The following is a 19,436-nucleotide window of genomic DNA, read 5'->3' on the forward strand; positions in this document are numbered from 1 at the left end:
ATCGCATAAGATGATGATAGAACGTCGTGCTTCCAGTCGAGCTTCCCTCCGAGTCAGCTGGCTTTAGCTTCGAGCCCTTGCCTTTGTCACTTGCTGGTGTGTGACTTTGGACAAATAACTCAAGCTTGCTAAACTTCACCTTTCTACATCCTCACAGTATCTCACGTTATTGTGGCCCTAAATGAGGCCATCGCCGTTTCTGGCACACATCAGAAAGAGCAGCACCTTTCATTTTGGATGAATAAGGCACTGTGTGCTGCGTCCTGTTCAAGTGCTACAAAGTCAGTGTTAGGGGTGCCTAAGCGAAAAAAGGATTACGTGAACATTTTTTTTTAATTATTATTATGGAAATTTAAAACATATAAAAATGCAAATAGTATGATGAATCTCCATATATCAGCATTCAACTTCAACAAATATCAGCATTTTATTAATCTCGTTTCCTCTGTCCCAGTTTTTTCTTTTTTCTGGAATATTTTTAAGCAAATTCCAGATATATCTTAAAACTATACCCATAAATACATTAGTACCTTATTTTTAATAATTAAAGAATTTTTAAAAACCACAGCGCCATTAACATGGGCCTAACAAAATTAAAAATTCTGTACTGTGGCTTCTGTTTAGTCACTAAGTTGTGTCCGACTCTCTGCGACCGCACAGCCTGTAGCCTGCCAGGCTCCCCTGTCCATGGGATTTCCCAGGCAAGAACACTGGAGTGGGCTGCCATACCCTCCTCCAGGGGATTGTCCCAACCCAGGGATTGAACCCACATCTCCCACATTGGCAGGCAGTTTCTTTGCCACTGAGCTACCAGGGGCGCCCCCCCCAAATCCTTTATGTCATCTAATATTCAGTCTGTGTGTACATTTTGCCTGTTGATGCCAATTTCTGCTTTATGGTTTTGTTCAAATCAATATCAAAACAAGTTCCACACAGCGCACTTGATGTCTTATCTTTTAAGCCTCATAAACTCTCACCCCCTCCTCCTTTCATAGCATTTATTTGTTTTAGAAACCAGGCATGTCTGCATTTGCCCTGTAGAATTTTTCATCCTCTGGATTTGACAGTTAACTTACATGGTTCAATGGTGGGCAGAGTCATATTGGAGCCTGAGGCAAGAAGAAGAATCAGTAATACAGAGTCTGTATTTAAAACTCTGATATTGTGTTCATCATGGGTCTTTTAGGCTCATTTTGATTTTTTAAACATAATGTATTAAAGTGTCTCTCTCCAGTCCCGTGTTTTGTGGTGTTCCCTTAAATTTTGCACCTCAGGCAAGTGGCTCCTCCCTCCCTTTGTTCCAGGCCCAGCTGTGAGCTGTTTAACTTGTTCATGTCTCGCCTGTGTCTTGTACACTGGTGGTTAGTTCCCTGCTGCTGCTTTTTTTTTTTCTTTTTAAGTCTTTATTGAATTTGTCACCATATTACTTCTCTTTTTTTGTTTTGGTTTTCTGGCTGCAAGGTATGTGAGATATTAGCTCCCCAACCAGGGAGCGAACCTGCGCCCCCTGCTCTGGAAAGCGACATCTTAACCACGAGACTGCCAGGGAAGTCCCCAGTTCCGACTTCTAGATCTTTGCTCTTCAAAGCATGAGCCGTGGTCCAGTGGAACAAGTCGCTTCTGGGAGCTTATTACAAATGCAGAACCCCAGGGTGCAGCCCAGACCTGCTGAGTCAGAACCTGCATTTTAACCAGATCCCCAGGGGCCCTGCCTGCGCAGTGAAGTCTGCGGAGCACTGCTCTGAAGGTGTGACTCCAATCAGGTTTAGTTGTTGTGGCGAGAGCACTTCATGGACGTGTTCTGGAATGTATCACAGCAGGAAGTACGTGGAGTCTGATTGTCCTGCTTTGGAGGATGTTAAATTGATCAGTGGGTTCAGATGTGATCAGGCTGACCCATCCGTTAGAAGGCTGAGAAGTCTCTTCTGAGCGTTCCCTGGAGTAACATGGTGACGAGGAGGGCAGCTGGATGGGTCTGAATGTTGACTTACACCTACCCATCTGTGACCCTGGATAAGGTGCCTCAGTTCTTGGCCTGTAAGCAAAGATGGATCATGGTTGATCCACCTCACTGGGCTGTCACACGGATTTTCTTAGAATCGGGCTTGGCACAAAGCAGGCTCTCCATCAGAGGCATTGCTGCCCTTCTTCTCTCCTTTCCTCATCGGAGAAAGTGTTACAGCAAAGATGTCACAAGTGGGGCCTTGCAAGATGGATGGAACGATGTTCTGGGTGAGATTTATGACCAGAGCACAGGCAGGAGACGGAAGTGTGTGGCGTGTTCTTGGAGACTAGTGAAGAATTTGACCTCACTATAGAGGTGTTTGTTTTGTTTTGTTTTTTTCCTGTAGAACAAGGGGAAAGCCAGATGGTGGAAGGCTTTGACTCTAGGCAGTGTATAGTATTTGGAGCTCAAGGGGAGGAGGATGTCTGGGACAAAGATGCGTTTAGGAAGTTGAATTCTGCTGCCTAGAAGGGAGAAAAACGTGTAGACTGTGTGGGGTGGGGGGCGGCGTTTCAGTACTTCACATAGAAGAGAGCAGAGGCCAGAGTGCTGGTGTTAGGAGGGGAAGATTAAAGGGCAGATACGAACCTGTGGCACTGTGAGCAATGATTGAGTGTGGGTGTGGGTGCCATGCCAGCAGACTTCTGTTTGGTCTGGGTTTCGCTTCTTACTGGTCGCATCAAGTTGCTTAACCCCTGAGCCTCCTTTTCTTTATTGGTGAATGGGGACAGTGAGGTCTGTTTAGCAGGTTACCTGTAAGGATTCAATGAGATGGTGCAGAGATTTCCCAGGCGGTCCAGTGGTTAAGACTCCACCCTTTCAACACAGGGGATGTGGGTTCGATCCCTGGTTAGGGAATCAAGATCCCAAATGCCCCCTGTGGCACGGCCAAAAGGAATTAAAAAAAAGAAAAAAAATGACGTGATGCATGTCACGTGCTGCACTTTGATAAATGCTAACTGTAATAATTACTAGATGATTGGTTGTTTGGTTAAAGGAGAGGAATTTAGGAGAAATCTTTTTTAGCTTCAAGTCTAGGATAATTGATATGAGTTTGCACAAGCTCCAGGAGATTGAAAAGGACAGGGAAGCCTGGTGTGCCGCAGTCCACGGGTCGCAGAGTCAGACACAGCTGAGCGACTGAACCACGACTAGGATAGTTGGTGATACAGAAAGAGGAAGGACTCCTGGGAGAACTGGCGTGTGGAGGCTGTGCTATGTTTATAGTCCCGTTTAGATGTGCTGAGTTTGAGACCTTGGCGGGATGTCCAGGAGGGAATGTCAGATTCCAGGGGGAAGTGATGCCGGGGCCACACTTGACTAGACCCATGCTGTTTCTTTTGGTGAAGATTATGGCTCCAGTAATGCCTTGTGCTTCACTTCTCAGTATCTCTGGGGTTTCTGACAAAGTAGACATTTTCCTTGGGTATCCATTTAGATTAGCCTCTGACTTTGCAGGCAGTGGTCCAGAGCCTGGCTGGTTGAGCAGGAGTAGACTTCTCCCTCATGACTTTTCCTCATTCTAGATTTTGTTGCAGTTTGAAGGAAACAGTTTGTTTTGCCTTTTTAGCCATTTCAAAGTTCCTCCTCTCTCCCTTTCTCTGAGTACAATCTGATGCTGAAATTTGAGGTATCACTAGGTCCTGTTTAAAGAAGTTCATTTATGGGCGATTAAATAACATGCCTGTTGGCCCAGATTTGATAGAACAGGGGGACTTTTTTTTTTTCCCCAGTGCAATGAAGTTTAATTATTTCCCCATTCCTTTTAACTCTTGTCATATTATTTAGAAAACAGATCTCTCTTTTTTTTTTTAAAGTCTACATTGTTTATTTTGCCTCCTTTCCATGTATTTTCTATATGTTTACTGGTAGAAGGTGGAGTGGGATGGGGCAGGGGCACTGAGCTGGAATGACAGAGATATATTTATGTTATATTTGGTTTTAATTTTACATAATTTTTAGGGATATTTATATCAGTGGTTTCAGCCGCTCCAAGCACTGCAGAGAAAATAATCATAGGTGATGCTAAATTGACCCCTCCCCAGGTGGTCACTGGCATCTCAAATACTGCCTGTCCTGGACCAGCACAAATGCTGACGACAGTAGCTGCGAGTTTGTGTGTTTACAGGTCAGAAATTTTCCAGATCTGTCCTGAAACCTGGAGCCCAAAGTAAATAACCACTTTCTGTGTGCAACTTACACAGGATACGTCATTGAGGGAGGTGAGGGAGATAGAAAGGAATCCTCCCTTCCTGTGCTTTCTTCCTAAATGGTGTTGTTTAGTCACTACGTGGTATCTGACTCTTTGTGACCCCAGGGACTGTAGCCTGCCCAGCTCCTTTGTCCATGGGATTTCCCAAGCAAGCATACTGGAGTGGGTTGCCATTTCCTCCTCCAGGGAATCTTCCCAATCTAAGGATCGAACCCATGTTTCCTGTGTTGGCAGGTGGACTCTTGACCACAGAGCCACCAGGAAAGGCCTTCTTCCTGAATGCCTGTCATAATTTTCATGTCATCCGTTTTCTGTGTTTTCTCTTTCTATGCAGATAGGTGAGAGTTCCTTGTACATAGTTGACACTCCGAGTGTGTGTGTGTGTTTATAATTATATCCATAAATATATAATGGTTGATGGAACAGAAAGAACTAGTATTTCGGTTGCCAGCTAAAGTTAATGTTATACATGTGTGAAAGAAACTGTGTGGCACAGAATGTTTAAGTTGGTGTGTTGAGTGGAAGTGGATGAATGGAAAAAGAACAGAAAGCAAAAGAAGTAAATGAACCACAAGAGAAAGTCAGAGTACTTGTGAGAATTAGGTAGGGGTAGAAATCATCAAAAAAAAGTGACTAGAGGTGGCAGCTCAAAGAATCCCTTTAGTGGCAGCCAAAGCCCACACTGAGCATAACCTAGCAGCCATCTGGAGGTGGTCCTCAGACCTCAGCCTCTGTGACTGTTTGGATAGTGGAGTTGGAACAGTTGGTATTTTATGGAGAGCCGAGGCTCAAATAAGAGGGTGGAAATAGAATAATTTCATGTTCTAAGATGAGAAAAGATTTAGGCTTCCTCCATGTCCATTTCTCTTGGTCAGTGGAATGAAGGAATAACCTGCAAAACACATTTCCATCTCTCTGGTTGATGCAAATTTCTACAGAACAGACCCAAATGATTCATTTACTATCTGAGTGGAGCCCTCAGGGGATGCTGTTTTTCATTAAGTCATTTTCCATCCTGAATTAGGAAATGTTTTGAGGAGTAAACCTGAGGAATAAGAAGTTACTTGAAATATTATAAGTGGTCCACTTTAGTAGACGTTGAAAGTGCAAGTCACTCAGTTGTCTCCGACTCTTTGCAACCCCATAGACTGCAGTCCACCAGGCTTCTCTGTTCATGGAATTCTCCAGGCAAGAATACTGGAGTGGGTAGCTGTTCCCCTTCTCTGGGGGATCTTCCCAACTCAGGGATCGCACCCAGATCTCCCACATTGGAGGCAGATTCTTTACTGACTGAGCCACCAGGGAAGCCCAAGAATACTGGAGTGGGTAGCCTATCCCTTCTCCAGGGGATCTTCCCAGCCCAGGAATTGAACCCGGGTCTCCTGCTTTGGAGGTGGATTCTTTACCAGCTGAACTACCAGGGAAGTACACAGGAGTATAGACTGAAATGACCCGGCGTGAGTAAGCGTGGAGGAAGTTGGCTTTGGAGTTCTGTATTTCAGAGAGTAAGAATAAGCCCTAGTTCACCCAGAGCTTCATGTAGCCGCTGGCCGTCACTCTAGACAGGGCCTTCCCACTGAGCACAAAGATTGGGTCTTTGTCTGGCTAATAAGTGTTCTTGACTTCATGAATGAAGAGTGGGGTCAGATTTAGTTGGGCTTTTTCCTAAGCCCGTTTGCAGGACATAAAGTAATCACTCTAGCGATCCATTGGGAATTGAAGTGACCATAGTGGTGGCATAGGCCTGTGTGCAGTTAGACAGTGGATGGAGCTGTGTTGACTACTTTTTGTGTTATTTGGGCTTGGCCTTAGAGAACAGAGTAGAGGCAGAGTGTCGAGAGAAGGACTGCCACTGTTCAGAGTGGGGAGGCCTAAGTTATAGTACCACGGTTTCGAGTGACTTCTGTCTGACTGTGGGCAGGTCCCCAGACCAGAAGTTTCTCAGACTAGATGAGCTGGTTATTTTTCAGGAGCTCGAAGGAGATGGCACTGTTGAAGGAGTCCCTGTTGAAGTGAACATTGAGAACCTTGTGGGGTTTAGGGATTGGAATTATACATGTTGTATGTGTGTGTGTGTGTGTTTGGTGTGGTATGTGTGTGTCTCTTTGACCAGAAGAGGATCACTGCTGTAGTGAACTTGGTTACTAATGGAGTGCCATGTCATTTGATTGAGGGGGATCAGGCTGTGTTGGGGGAGGTTGAAAAGCATTGGACTAGATAATTTCTAAGGACTCGCCCAACCTTAAAAACGTCCATTGACAGGAACTGGAATTTGGGCTTTGATGACGAGGGTTCAGTCCCTGGGTTGGGAAGATCCTCAGGAGCAGGAAGCAGCAACCCACTGCAGTATTCTTTCCTGGAAAATTCCATTGACAGAGGAGCCTGGCGGACTACAGTCCATGGGGTCACAAAGAGTAGGAGCTTGAACTTGAAATCAGTTTTGTGTAAAGCAGAAACTCTGTTTGCATGCCTCAAGGGGAAAGCTGGTGGTAGAAATTGCTGTACAGTTTGCCTCTAGACTATAGTGGGAAGTATTTTGAAGGGGGCAGATAGGATGGATCAATGTAATTTTTCTCTCCATGTAGAGTTGTTAGTGAAGTAACAGCTTATCTTATTTTGCAGTCCTAAAGTAATAAATAAAACATTTATGGCTCAGAATAAATTGAGAGCATCCCATTTCCTGCAGTAGCAGCCATGTTCAGATTCTTTTAAAGCCTCAGGCAGGGTGACATCAGCAGATTTTTTTCTTCATTTTCTAATCCAGAAGCTTCTAATTTCTTTCTGTATAAGAACCCATGTTTTAGTACTGAGCAGATCTTCAGGGACCCTTTTTGATATGACTACATTTTGCAGCACCTCTTTTAAATTGTGTTAAACTTCAGTGCTCTCAGGAGACAGCATGCTGTAATGGAAGGAGTGTGGGCTTGGAATTTATATACAATATTTGTTTTTTTCCTGTTGGCTATGTCTTTGGTTCACATTCAGATTCTTGACCCATTAGCAGTCTGGAATTTGTGAGTTCCTGATTTAGCCTTTCTAGAGGGTTCTAGCTCCATTACCCTCTCCTACAAACACACACATACACACCCACCCACCCCCGTGGGTCTTCTTGATCCAGTCAAGACTACCCACTCCAGTATTCTTGAACTTCCTTGGTGGCTCAGCTGGTAAAGAATCCACCTGCAGTGTGGGAGACCTGAGTTTCATCCCTGGGTTGGGAAGATCCCCTGGAGCAGGGAACAGCTACCCACTCCAGTATTCTGGCCTGGAGAATTCCATGGACTGTATAGTCCATTTCAGTTGCTTAGTTGTGTCTGACTCTTTGTGACCCCATGGACTGCAGCACGCCGGGCTTCCCTGTCCATCACCAGCTCTCAGAGCTTACTCAAACTCATGTACATTGAGTCGGTGATGCCATCCAACCATTTCATCCTCTGTCATTCCCTTCTCCTCCCACCTTCAATCTTCCCCAGTATCAGGGTCTTTTCAAAAGAGTCAGTTCTTCACATCAGGTGGCCAAAGTATTGGAGTTTCAGCTTAAGCATCAACATCAGTCCTTCCAATGAATATTCAGGACTGATTACCTTTAGGATGGACTGGATGGATCTCTTTGCAGTCCAAGGGACTCTCAAGAGTCTTTTCCAACACCACAATTCAAAAGCATCAACTCTTCGGCGCTCAAGCTTTCTTTATAGTCCAACGCTCACATCTGTACATGACTACTAGAAAAACCAAAGCTTTGACTAGATGGACCTTTGTTGGCAAAGTAATGTCTCTGCTTTTTAATATGCTGTCTAGGTTGCTCATAACTTTTCTTCCAAGAAGCAAGTGTCTTTTAATTTCATGGCTGCATCACCATCTGCAGTGATTTTGAAGCCCCCAAAATAGTCTATCACTGTTTGCATTGTTTTCCAATCTATTTGCCGTGAAGTGATGGGACCAGATGCCATGACCTTAGTTTTCTGGATGCTGGGTTTTAAGCCAACTTTTTCACTCTCCTCTTTCACTTTCATCAAAAGAGTCTTTGGTTCTTCGCTTTCTGCTGTAAGAGTGGTGTCATCTGCATATTTGAGGTTATTGATATTTCTCCTGGCAATCTTGTTTCCAGCTTGTGCTTCCTCTAGCCCAGCGTTTCTCATGATGTACTCTTCATATAAGTTAAATAAGCAGGGTGACAATATACAGCCTTGACGTACTCCTTTCCCATTTTGAAACCAGTCTGTCGTTCCATGTTTGGTTCCAACTGTTGCTTCCTGACCTGCATACAGATTTCTCAGGGGGCAGGTCAGGTGGTCTGGGATTCCCATCTCTTCAAGAGTTTTTTCCACAGTTGTTGTGATCCACACAGTCAAAGGCTTTGGCATAGTCAATAAAGCAGAAGTAGGTGTTTTTCTGGAACTCTCTTGCTTTTTCAATGATCCAACAGATGTTGGTGATTTGATCTCTGGTTCCTCTGCCTTTTATAAATCCAGCTTGAACATCTGGAAGTTCATGGTTCACGTACTGTTGAAGCCTGACTTGGACAATTTTGAGCATCACTTTTCTAGCTTGTGAAATGAGTGCAATTGTGTGGTAGTTTGAGCATTTTTTGGCAATGCTTTTCTTTGGGATTGGAATGAAAACTGACCTTTTCCAGTCCTGTGGCCACTGCTGAGTTTTCCAAATTTACTGGCATGTTGAGTGCAGTATGTCTGTATTGACTATATATGACTGTATAGTCCACGGGATTGAAGAGAGTTGGACATGACTGAGCGACTTTCACTTCACTTTTTTCACTCTTATGACTGGAGTTTCCCCCTCTCTCCTGTCCCGCCCCACAGTGAGCCTTCCTCTTGCCATTTGGTGATCATGACCCTGAAACAGTGTCCCCTTCAAGAACACCAGATTCTCCTACAGAGAATAACCTTCAGTGTCTTCTCCAGAACAAAGCCTGCCTGAGCACAATGAGTCAGTGTCTGCTGTTCAAACATTTGCCACTTATTTATTAAACAGTTATTTATTGAGTATCTTAGATTGTGTATAGGAGTCTGTGGTCTGTGCTGTGGGAAAGAAAATGGTGAATTATCCATGACTTCATGACCGCTATCATCAAGGAAGAAAGATAAGACAAGCTGCTTTGTGTGTCGTAGGGTAAGGACATGGGTGGTGTTGTTTGGTCTTCGATTTTTTTTTTTTTTTAAAGGGCGAGGGGAGGAAATGATCACGTCCCTGGAGGGGAAAAGTGAAGTTCTTTGTGTCTTTTAGGAACAGCAAAGCATGCCATTTGCCATGAGTAGGGGCAACATTGAGAGCATGATGGGGATATGCGCCCTGTCCGCCACGTTTTTCCTTTGGCTTTGAGATGAGGTGCGGTGTCCACGTCCCAGGGTCACTTGCTGTTCTCTGTCCAGGGTTCTGATGTGCAGGCGCTCTCTTTCTGCTGCTTCTGCTTTCACCTTCTCATAGGGATGAACTTCTCCCCTCTCATCCTTCCTGTGTGTATCTTTTTTTGAGGCGGGGGCGGGGGTGTCTTTGTCACTGTTCCCGATCTTCCCTCTAGCTGCGGGAGCAGGGGCTACTCTCTAGTTGCCGTGCGAGGGCTTCTTGTTACGATGGCTCCTCTTGTGCAGCACAGACTCTAGGGCGCACAGGCTCCGTAATTGCAGCGCATGGCCTTACTTGTCACAGCATGTGGAATCTTCCCAGACCAGGGATCGAACCCATGTCCCCTGCATTGGCAGGCAGATTCTTAACCACTAGACCCTCAGGGTGGAGAAGGAAATGGCAACCCACTCCAGTATTCTTGCCTAGAGAATCCTGGGATGGAGGAGCCTGGTGGGCTGCTGTCCATAGGGTCGCACACAGTTGGACATGACTGAAGCGACGTAGCATGCGTGCATGCATTGGAGAAGGAAACGGCAACCCACTCCAGTGTTCTTTCCTGGAGAATCCCAGGGACAGGGGAGCCTGATGGGCTGCTGTCTGTGGGGTCGCACAGAGTCGGGCACAACTGAAGTGACTTAGCAGCAGCAACAGAGCCCCAGGGAAGTCCAGCCATGTTCATCTTTAGTCAAGCGCTCTGTCTGGAATTCCAGACATATATTTCTAGCTGTCCCCCGGATCCTCCCACCTGGTCTCTCACTGTTGTCCCAGATCGACCAGTCCAGCCCAGGCGTAGCTTCCTCCCTCCTCAACTAGTCCTTCGTGTTGCCTTCCATGTCTGAATGCGACATCTTCCACTGGAAGGTCAAGGGGTCTTTGACCCCTCCCTACCCACGAACCAGCACTTAAGTTCACTCCTCATCCTCTGCTGAATCTGTGTTCTCTCCATCCCCACTACCACCTACCTGGTTCTAGTCCTTATCCTCGCCGACCTGCGTTCCTGAAGAATCCTCGCTGGTCTCCCTGGATTCAGTCTTATCTTTGACCCTTGCCCTCTTGACACTGCAGCCAGAATGATCCTTCTACCCTGTCAACCTGGTCGTGTCAGTTTCCTTCTTAAAACCCTGTAATGGCTTCTTATGGCCCTTCGGGTAAAGCCCACGTTCCTTAAATAGGTTAGAAAGGCTCTTGGAGTCACCTCTCCTGGCCCTCCCTGTCCTGAGCTTCTTCCAGCTCTGGCCTTAGTTGTGACCTCGCACTTGCAGGCTTTTCCCACGCTCTTTCCTTTGCCTGCATTCTCCTCCCTGCTTTTGCCTGGCTACTTTCTGTTTCTCTCCTAGATCTCAACTTCACTATCCATGTAAAAGTCTTCTCTAATTCCCTTAAGACGAGGTTCAGTTCAGTTCAGTCGCTCAGTCATGTCCGACTCTTTGCAACCCCATGAATCACAGCACGCCAGGCCTCCCTGTCCATCACCAACTCCCGGAGTTCACTCAAACTCATGTCCATCAAGTCAGTGATGCCATCCAGCCATCTCATGCTCTGTCGTCCCCTTCTCCTCCTGCCCCCAATCCCTCCCAGCATCAGAGTCTTTTCCAGTGAGTCAACTCTTCGCAAGACGAGGTTAGATACCTCTATTAGACACTCCTTTTATGGAGCATATATAAGTCATATCTTTTGATGATCGCCTAGCAAATTGTCTTCCCTCCTCAAACTGCAGACTTCACGAGGATGGGCAATGTTGCTATTCACTGGTATATCATGCCTGACATGTTATCTGTCCAGAAACATGTCTTTTACTATATCACTGATGTTTACCAAGTGCTGCTCTTTGCTCCTGGATCCAAGCTTCTTCAGGTCACGACCAAGTCTTGTTCAGGGTGCTATACGTGGCACTTTGTGTTAAATCAGTTTGTTTCAACAGTTCCTTTTGGAAGCTTTATTGCACTTGAATTTATATACATTAAAAAAAACTATATGACTATAAATTCTAAGAGTTATGTTAGCTGGGATTAGGAAGTGATGTGATAGCTTAATAAATGTGCTGTGAAGTATGCATCCAAAGAAGTATTGCCCATTCAGTATGGTCTGGAATTAAGAAGTAGCAGCATTAAGGCATTTGAAAACCCACTCTCCCACTTAGCAGCACGTGATCTTGGGCAAGTCAATTTCTTTCTCTGAGCCTGGACTTCCTCGTCTGTAAGATGGAATATACCGCTTGCATTGCAAGGTGGTTGTGTGCGTGGTCCCTCAGTTATGTCTGACTCTTTGCAACCCCATGGAATGCAGCCTGTCAGACTCCTCTGTCTATGGGGATTCTCCAGGTTAGAATACTGGATTTGAGTTGCCATGCCCTCCTCCAGGGGATCTTCCCAACCCCGGGATCGAACCCAGGTCTCCTGTGTTGCAGGCGGATTCTTCACTGACTGAACCCCTCAGGGAAGCCCTGCAAAGTTGTTACAAAGACTAAAGGTTTATGAAAACAACAGCCAGAGTATCTGGAGCACAGTAGTTGCTGTGTGGATTTTAAGTTATTTTCTTCTTTATTGCAGCAATGCTGCCATTACGGAAAACATACTTGAAATTTCTTTTTTGAAATAGTTTTCAGAACTTGCTGAAGACCTTCAGAATATGTCAATAGGAGAAATATCTTTTCTTTTGAGGATAAGTTTGAGTTTTAGATACAGCTTGGTTCAGAGAATGTGATCAAGATAGTTGATACCATTTTTTTATATTTAAGAAGCTAAGTGTGATTATAATGAGGATTTCTTTCGTAGTGTCTAAATTGGTACATATTCTGTCTTTCTCACAGGTGGCATCGGCAGCGCACATATTCCATTTAGCTCGTTGTAATCCAGGATGTTAACTATCAAAATACCTTTTGATTTTCAGTAGCACACTGATACATCAAGCAGTTATTAGTAAGCTCAAGAGAGCTGAGATCTTTAATAATACACTTCATCACAAGTTAACCATCAGAATTTTACTTCTAGCAAAAAAAAAAAAAAATTGAGAAAAAATGATCCAAGATGCTACCCATATTCCTGTATCTCTTTGGGGGTCTTCCCTTTTCAGCTGGGTCCACAGGCATCAGCGTGGCTGAAATGCAGTAAGGAAGGTGGTGTCTACTAATGACCTGGAGGGGCCTGGTACCTTCAGAGGCCTGTCCATAGTAGAAGGAGGAGCTGGCTGGGGGAAACGGACAGATATGTAGAGATAGGCACTCAGCTTTTATAGGAGCATGTGTTTATACAGAGTAATCCACAGGATGTCTCTGTTGGATAAGACGAGGCACAGGTCATTCTGTCTACTAGGAAAAACACGTTAAGGGAAGGAGGAGGAGGAAGACAGTCCCGTGAGACTGGCAGCGGAAACTTGGGCAGTCTGGAAACTAGACTGAGGGTTAAATCCACTGAGAATGCTCAGGTGACTACAAGGAACCTAGTTTTATTTTATGATCCATAGGATACAGAGGGCTCTGTATTTTGCCTCATCATTGCACAGAAGGGCATGCATATGAAGGGTTATTACAAAGGGTTATTGACATGTAACTATTTTTAAATATTTTACTAGATTGTACCCTGAATCCGCCTCATCTTGCGTGCATGTTCTGTTGACATTAGAATAATTGACTGAGAGCAGTTGATGGAGAGGCTTGGAAAGAGCAAGGCATTTGTGACTCTTAGGTGGGGGAGGGAGATGAGCTTGTAGGACTCCCTTTGCCCCAGGCTAGTAGGGAGCAGTATCGCTCAAGCAAGGGGGCTGAGCCTGGCTGTAAAGGCACCTTGTGGGGTAGACATCACAAGGGATTGGTCCCCCTAAAATCTTTGTTGCAGAACCGTATGCACTTTTCAGGTACTGAAAGTGAAAGTTGCTCAGTCAGGTCCGACTGTTTGCGACCCCATGGGCTATACATTCCAGGGAATTCTCCAGGCCAGAATACTGGAGTGGGTAGCCTTTCCCTCCTCCAGGGGATCTTCCCAACCCAGGGATCAAACTGGGGTCTCCTGCATTGCAGGTGGCTTTTTTACCAACTGAACTATCAGGGTTTGAGGTACCGGTGTCATTGTAATTGTAATGGGACGTTGTCACTGCCCTTAGGTTTCAGGTGGGCAGCAGAGATACTTCCTCTTAGGGAGTGCTTTCTCCTGGAAGCTGATGGCTGTGTGAAATCGAGTTTGTCCTGCAGCCTGGCTATGGAATAAAATGCCATAGCCTTTGACTGCAACTATAGTGAAAAGCAAAAGTTTAATTAATCTGTATTATTTGTGTGAAAAGTATTATAAACCTATTACAGTGCAGTCCTGTATAATCGATTGTGTTAGTTGGGTACCTGGGGTAGCTTGGTTGACTTATGGACAAACTGGACTTAGGAATGAACCCTCAAAATGGAACGTGTTTGTATGTAGGGGACTTAATGCACTGTAAAGATGCAAAATTCAAGGTCTTTGATGTTATGAGAAAGGTCTAGACAGGAAATTTAAGTAAAATAACCCTTTCTCCTTTTAATTCTTCCCTCTAAATGTTTACTGCTTATGTTTTCTGGGTATTCATTTTTTTAACTGTTGTTAGCCAGGTTGAAGTTACTATATGAATGATGCCAGCAACCCGTGTTAGAATGGACTCTTACAAGGAGAAGATTCTGGAGCATGGTAGGCAGTCAGCCATTTAAAGTGGTCTTAAGGTATAAGTGGCCCAAACACATTTTAGAAAGCTTTATGCTGAATAGATGAACATATTCTGATAGAACATTTTGTTTTTACACGCCAAAATTTTGCCTCACGCCAGAATTTTCCATTTATGATATAATTGTGTATCTGACTGTGATATAAAAAATAAGAGATTTAGAGAAAACACTAGCAGAAGCAACTATATATCAAATTTATTTCTGGCAAATGCCCTGAGTAATTTCTACTGAATAAGAAAAACGCAGGGTATGTGCATTCATTTTTCTGTTGCTGCCCTAACAAATTTCCACAAACTTAGAGATTTAACACAACACAAATTTATTATCTTACAGTTTTGTGGCTTCCCAGGTCGCTCTGTGGTAGAGAATCTGCCTGCCGGTGCAGGAGATGGGGGTGTGATCCCTGAGTTGGGAAGATCCCCTGGAGAAGGGAATGGCAACCCACTCCAGTATTCTTGCCTGGAGAATCCCATGGACAGAGGAGCCTGGTGGGCTACAGTCCACGGGGTCGAAAAGAGTCAGACACGACTGAGCACAGGCACTGTTGTTTGTGGAGTAGAGATCCAACACAGGGCTCCCTGGGCTTAACATCAACGTGTCAGCACGGACAGCGTTCCTCCTGGAGGCTCCGGGGAGAAGCCCTCTCTTTCCTGGGTACCCACACTCCTTGACTTAAAGCCACCTTCCATCTCCAAAGCCAGCGAGGTTGCATCTTTCTGACCATCCTTTCCTGCTCATAGTTGCTGCTGACGTTTCTCTGCTTTTGAGGACCCTTGCGACTCCACTGGGCCCACCTGTGTCATCCAGAATTCTCTCCCATCTCCAGACCCTAACTTAATCTTTAGTAGCCACGCGTTCCGGGAAACAAACTCACTCAGAAGGACAGTGCAGATAGTGGAGTGCAGTTTATTACACCGGCGGGCCCAAGGCAGAGTCTCCTCTTAGCCAACGATCCTGACCAGCATTTGTGAAAATCTTTTATACCCCATGTGTACGTGTCCGAACCCACCACCCCAAATTCCTTGAGACTTACATAAACAAAGGAAGGGTAAATACAATCACAATAACCCCATCATTCATGTGTTAGGTGTTCAAACAGTTAATAATCAATAAGCCTGTGGTTACACTCCGATAGATACAGAAAGAATTTATGATCTGTCCGGAGGCAAGGGTGATTAGAGTATGTTTTCTCTTAGGCGATGAGTGACCTGGATGTGATCTTCAAGATTCCCCTGTCCAGAGGGGGTCTCAGCCTTCTATTGTAGTTTCCATAGGCACTAAGCACAGAGTTCAGAGTCCATTGGAGAGGTGGCCGAGCATGATCAACATGAACAGGCCTAAGATGGAGTCCAGGCCCTATGAATTCCTTCTTCAAATCATGTCTGTAGAAACCCTGTTGCCACATAAGGTAACCTTTTCAGGTTCTGGGAATTAGGATGTGAGCATCTTAAAGGGAGTGGGGATTATTCTGCCTGCTGTTGTGTGGAAACACCGAACATGGATTTCATTAGGAGAAAGTACCTTTCAGATGTGCCCATGATTTGTTACAGGTCTTAAGAAACGTTCACTTGACTATTTTAAAGAGTTATATGTACTTTAAAAAATGATGATTTGTTTGGATCTCAACCTACTTATTAAAGCTAACGTTCCTTCTCTTTTGTTTACATTGATAGTGATAACCTACTGAGGAGAGCAGCCTGTCAAGAAGCTCAGGTAATGCCGTTTAATATGAAACAATTAAAACCCGCCTTATCTCCGCCGTGCAGAAATCTTGGGCTGTTCCAGGGGACTTGCCCAGCACCTTGCATCAGTGCAGCTTGGCTATTTTTTCCCCCACTATCAGGGGATGAATCAGGCTGCCAGCCAACTCTGAATAGAACTCGAGGAAGTTAACCATCTGGCGAAAAGCAGTTCCAACGCCCACCCCTTCAGACTTGTTTACTTCTGGATTAGTTCAAAGAACACAGAACCGGACTGGTTGGCGTTCTGGGGATTTGTTCATGTCTGCAGGTGGCCTGGAAGCTCTGGCTAAAGCCCGATTCAGGCTAAGCCTAATAAGCCCCAAGGATATCAGTTCAGAGCAGTCGTTACCTCTCAAAGTCAAATCTTCTTAAAACTGTTGATTCGTACTTTTAAAGCCTGTCTCTTTAGCCCAGCTGAGTCATACCCTGTGCATTGTTATTCCCAGTCTCAGGGTATTGCACTTAAATATTCATCTATCTAGTTAGAGTTGAATTGTTCATCCTTTCAAATTTAAGATCACATTTTCTTCCCTCCCCTCCAAATATGCACATTATAACTTGCAGATGAATTTGCATGGTTAAGTTGCTTTTTTGTTATGTCACCTAAGCTTATGATGTCAGAAATACCAAAAAAGAAACATGAAATTAAAAAATGACAAAGGCATGATACATTTAGTAGAAGTCGGGGGCAGAAAACATTCTGAACTGTTTTCATGGATGACAGTGACAATAGACACTATGGACAAATTTCTCTCTGTTGGGATTCCCTAACTGTTCTAAATCCATGTTTTAAGAATTTCATTGCTTTGTTGTTTCATCTCATGGCTCTGAGTTGTTTTGGAAATGAATTCAAATAAACTTTAGTATTAAATTTGAGGTGATCTTCACCCCAAGCTAATTTTCCATTAACAACTAGAAAATCATGCAAGGGAAAGCCTTTTGCTCTTGAACAAAAAGTGGATATGGGCACTCCCTTTCTTGTGCGAAGTATTAATACCTTCACCTCTGCTCTGAATTCCTTCTTCTCTTACTTTTTCATGGCCCTGTTCCTTCTGTTGTTTCTTCCCTCGCATGTTTCCCTCTTCCCACTGTTGTAATTCTCCACTTCCCAACGCCCATTTAGCTTCTCTCATCTGAAAAAAGGAAGTGAATTCATCCTTACTGTCTGCTCATTCTAGTTACTTTGACTGTGTCTGTCCCCTTTCAGTCTAAATTCTTGAATAAAATAAGATTTTTTTTTTAAAGCTCACATAAACTCACCTCGTTATAGTCTCATGTAAACTCCTTAATCTACTATAAACCCGAGTCCTGAGTCACAGGTAGCTAAGGCTTCTACAGGCTAAAAACCCAGGACCAAGAGGAATAATCTAGAACTATGGATCTGGAATCTGGCCGGTTAATTTAGTCATTCCTGGCCAAATTCCAGAAATAGTATGGATAGAAGAAGAACAAATTACAACATTATATTAAGATCTAACTCAGATTGAAAACAGTAGAAATTATGATGTACTAGAAACTTTTTACAAAGAAACAGTATATCCTTCTGAAGTATTCAGCAATAGAGGTTTATTTTTGTTTTTAGAGCAAGTAATAGACAGTAATGAGAAAGGATCTCCAGTGGGCTGTCAGGGAGGTGGTAGAGTCAGAATCGGTTACTTAATAAGATACTTGGTATAACTTTCATTTTTCTTCTTTGCTTTGTAATTCTGTACTTGAATTCTACCTTCTTGGCCCAGACCTGCTTCCCACCAGTTAAGACTCGAAATTTTGCTCTCTTTTGGATTTCCCTATTCTCCTTCTTTTTGTTGACTATCTTCTCCCATCCTGATGGAGCAGTGGCAGCTCTGATTAGTTCCCATCGTAACCCCTTACATCTTATCCTCTGTGAGTCTCAACTCTGTATCATCCATTATCTTCTCTTTAGAACTGATAGAGTGGAAGTTTGGGTTTTGAAGTTAGATGGATATAAATTCTGAACTTGTAATTTATTAACACTTAGACTTAATTTTTCTGAATCTTGGCTTTCTCATCTATAGACATAGGAGTATTTAATTCCTACTTGGTTTCTGAGAACTGAGAACAATATGTGTAAAAGTGGCAAATATTAGGCACTTCAGTTCAGTTGCTCAGTCGTGTCCGACTCTTTGCGACCCCATGAATCACAGAACACCAGGCCTCCCTGTCCATCACCAACTCCCGGAGTTCACTCAAACTCATGTCCTTTGAGTCAGTGATGCCATCCAGCCATCTCATTCTCTGTCGTCCCCTTCTCCTCCCACCCCCAACCTTTCCCAGCATCAGAGTCTTTTCCAATGAGTCAACTCATCGCATGAGGTGGCCAAAGTATTGGAGTTTCAGCTTTAGCATCAGTCCTTCCAATGAACACCCAGGACTGATCTCCTTTAGAATGGACTGGTTGGATCTCCTTGCAGTCCAAGGGACTCTCAAGAGTCTTCTCCAACACCACATTTCAAAAGCATCAATTCTTCGGCGATCAGCTTTCTTCACAGTCCAACTCTCACATCCATACATGACCATGGGAAAAACCATAGCCTTGACTAGATGGACCTTGGTTGGCAAAGTAATGTCTGCTTTTTAATATGCTATCTAGGTTGACCATAACTTTACTTCCAAGGAGTAAGTGTCTTTTAATTTCACGGCTGCAATCAGCATCTGCAGTGATTTCGGAGCCCAAAAAATAAAGTCTGACACTGTTTCCACTGTTTTCTTCATCTATTTCCCATGAAGTGATGGGACCAGATGCCATGATCTTTGTTTTCTGAATGTTGAGCTTCAGGCCAACTTTTTCACTCTCCTCTTTCACTTTTATCAAGAGGCTTTTTAGTTCTTCACTTTCTGCCATAGTAAACATTATGTTCCTTTTCCTGTACCAGTTGATGCTACTGAGTGATCATCATTCAGAGTTGCAAAGAAAGGAGGCAGCTAGAGTATGAGGTTTATTTTTTTCTGTGTGTAAAGATATGAAGGTTAATTGGTAACACAAAGATTTTTCATTAATAAACTTTAGATGGTTGGGAAGAACCCCTGGAGAAGGGAAAGGCTACCCACTCAAGTATTCTCACCTGGAGAATTCCATGGACTGAACAGTCCATGGGGTCACAAAGAGTTGGACACGACTGAGTGACTTTCATTTCACTTAAAAGGAAAAATGATTATATCCTGAAAACTAAAGACAAACTTGCCTTGTGACAGACTACGCCCTTGTTGGTTGTAATAAACCAAGCCATATCTTATAGAGAAAAGAAAAGTTACTTACCTGTAGTAAGTGAATGAAGTGGGTGTTTTATTATAATATAATTTAGCTTACTACAGTGCGGGAGGCCCGGGTTCGATTCCTGGGTCGGGAAGATCCCCTGGAGAAGGAAATGGCAACCCACTCCAGTACTGTTGCCTGGAAAATCCCATGGA

General features: G+C 44.1%; 1 protein-coding gene across 1 annotated transcript in view; it reads left to right on the forward strand.

Annotated features, from left to right (window-relative positions):
- Positions 1-19,436, forward strand: part of AGK (acylglycerol kinase) — a 95,716-nt gene that overhangs the window by 16,338 nt on the left and 59,942 nt on the right. The window contains exon 3 of the mRNA XM_055421392.2: positions 15,939-15,978. Within this exon, the coding sequence (XP_055277367.2) occupies positions 15,939-15,978 (40 nt within the window). The remainder of the gene's footprint in view (positions 1-15,938; positions 15,979-19,436) is intronic.

The sequence above is a fragment of the Moschus berezovskii genome, chromosome 3 (assembly GCF_049115385.1).
Source record: "Moschus berezovskii isolate FMDL1 chromosome 3, NW_MosBer_1.0, whole genome shotgun sequence".
Lineage (NCBI taxonomy): Eukaryota > Metazoa > Chordata > Mammalia > Artiodactyla > Moschidae > Moschus > Moschus berezovskii.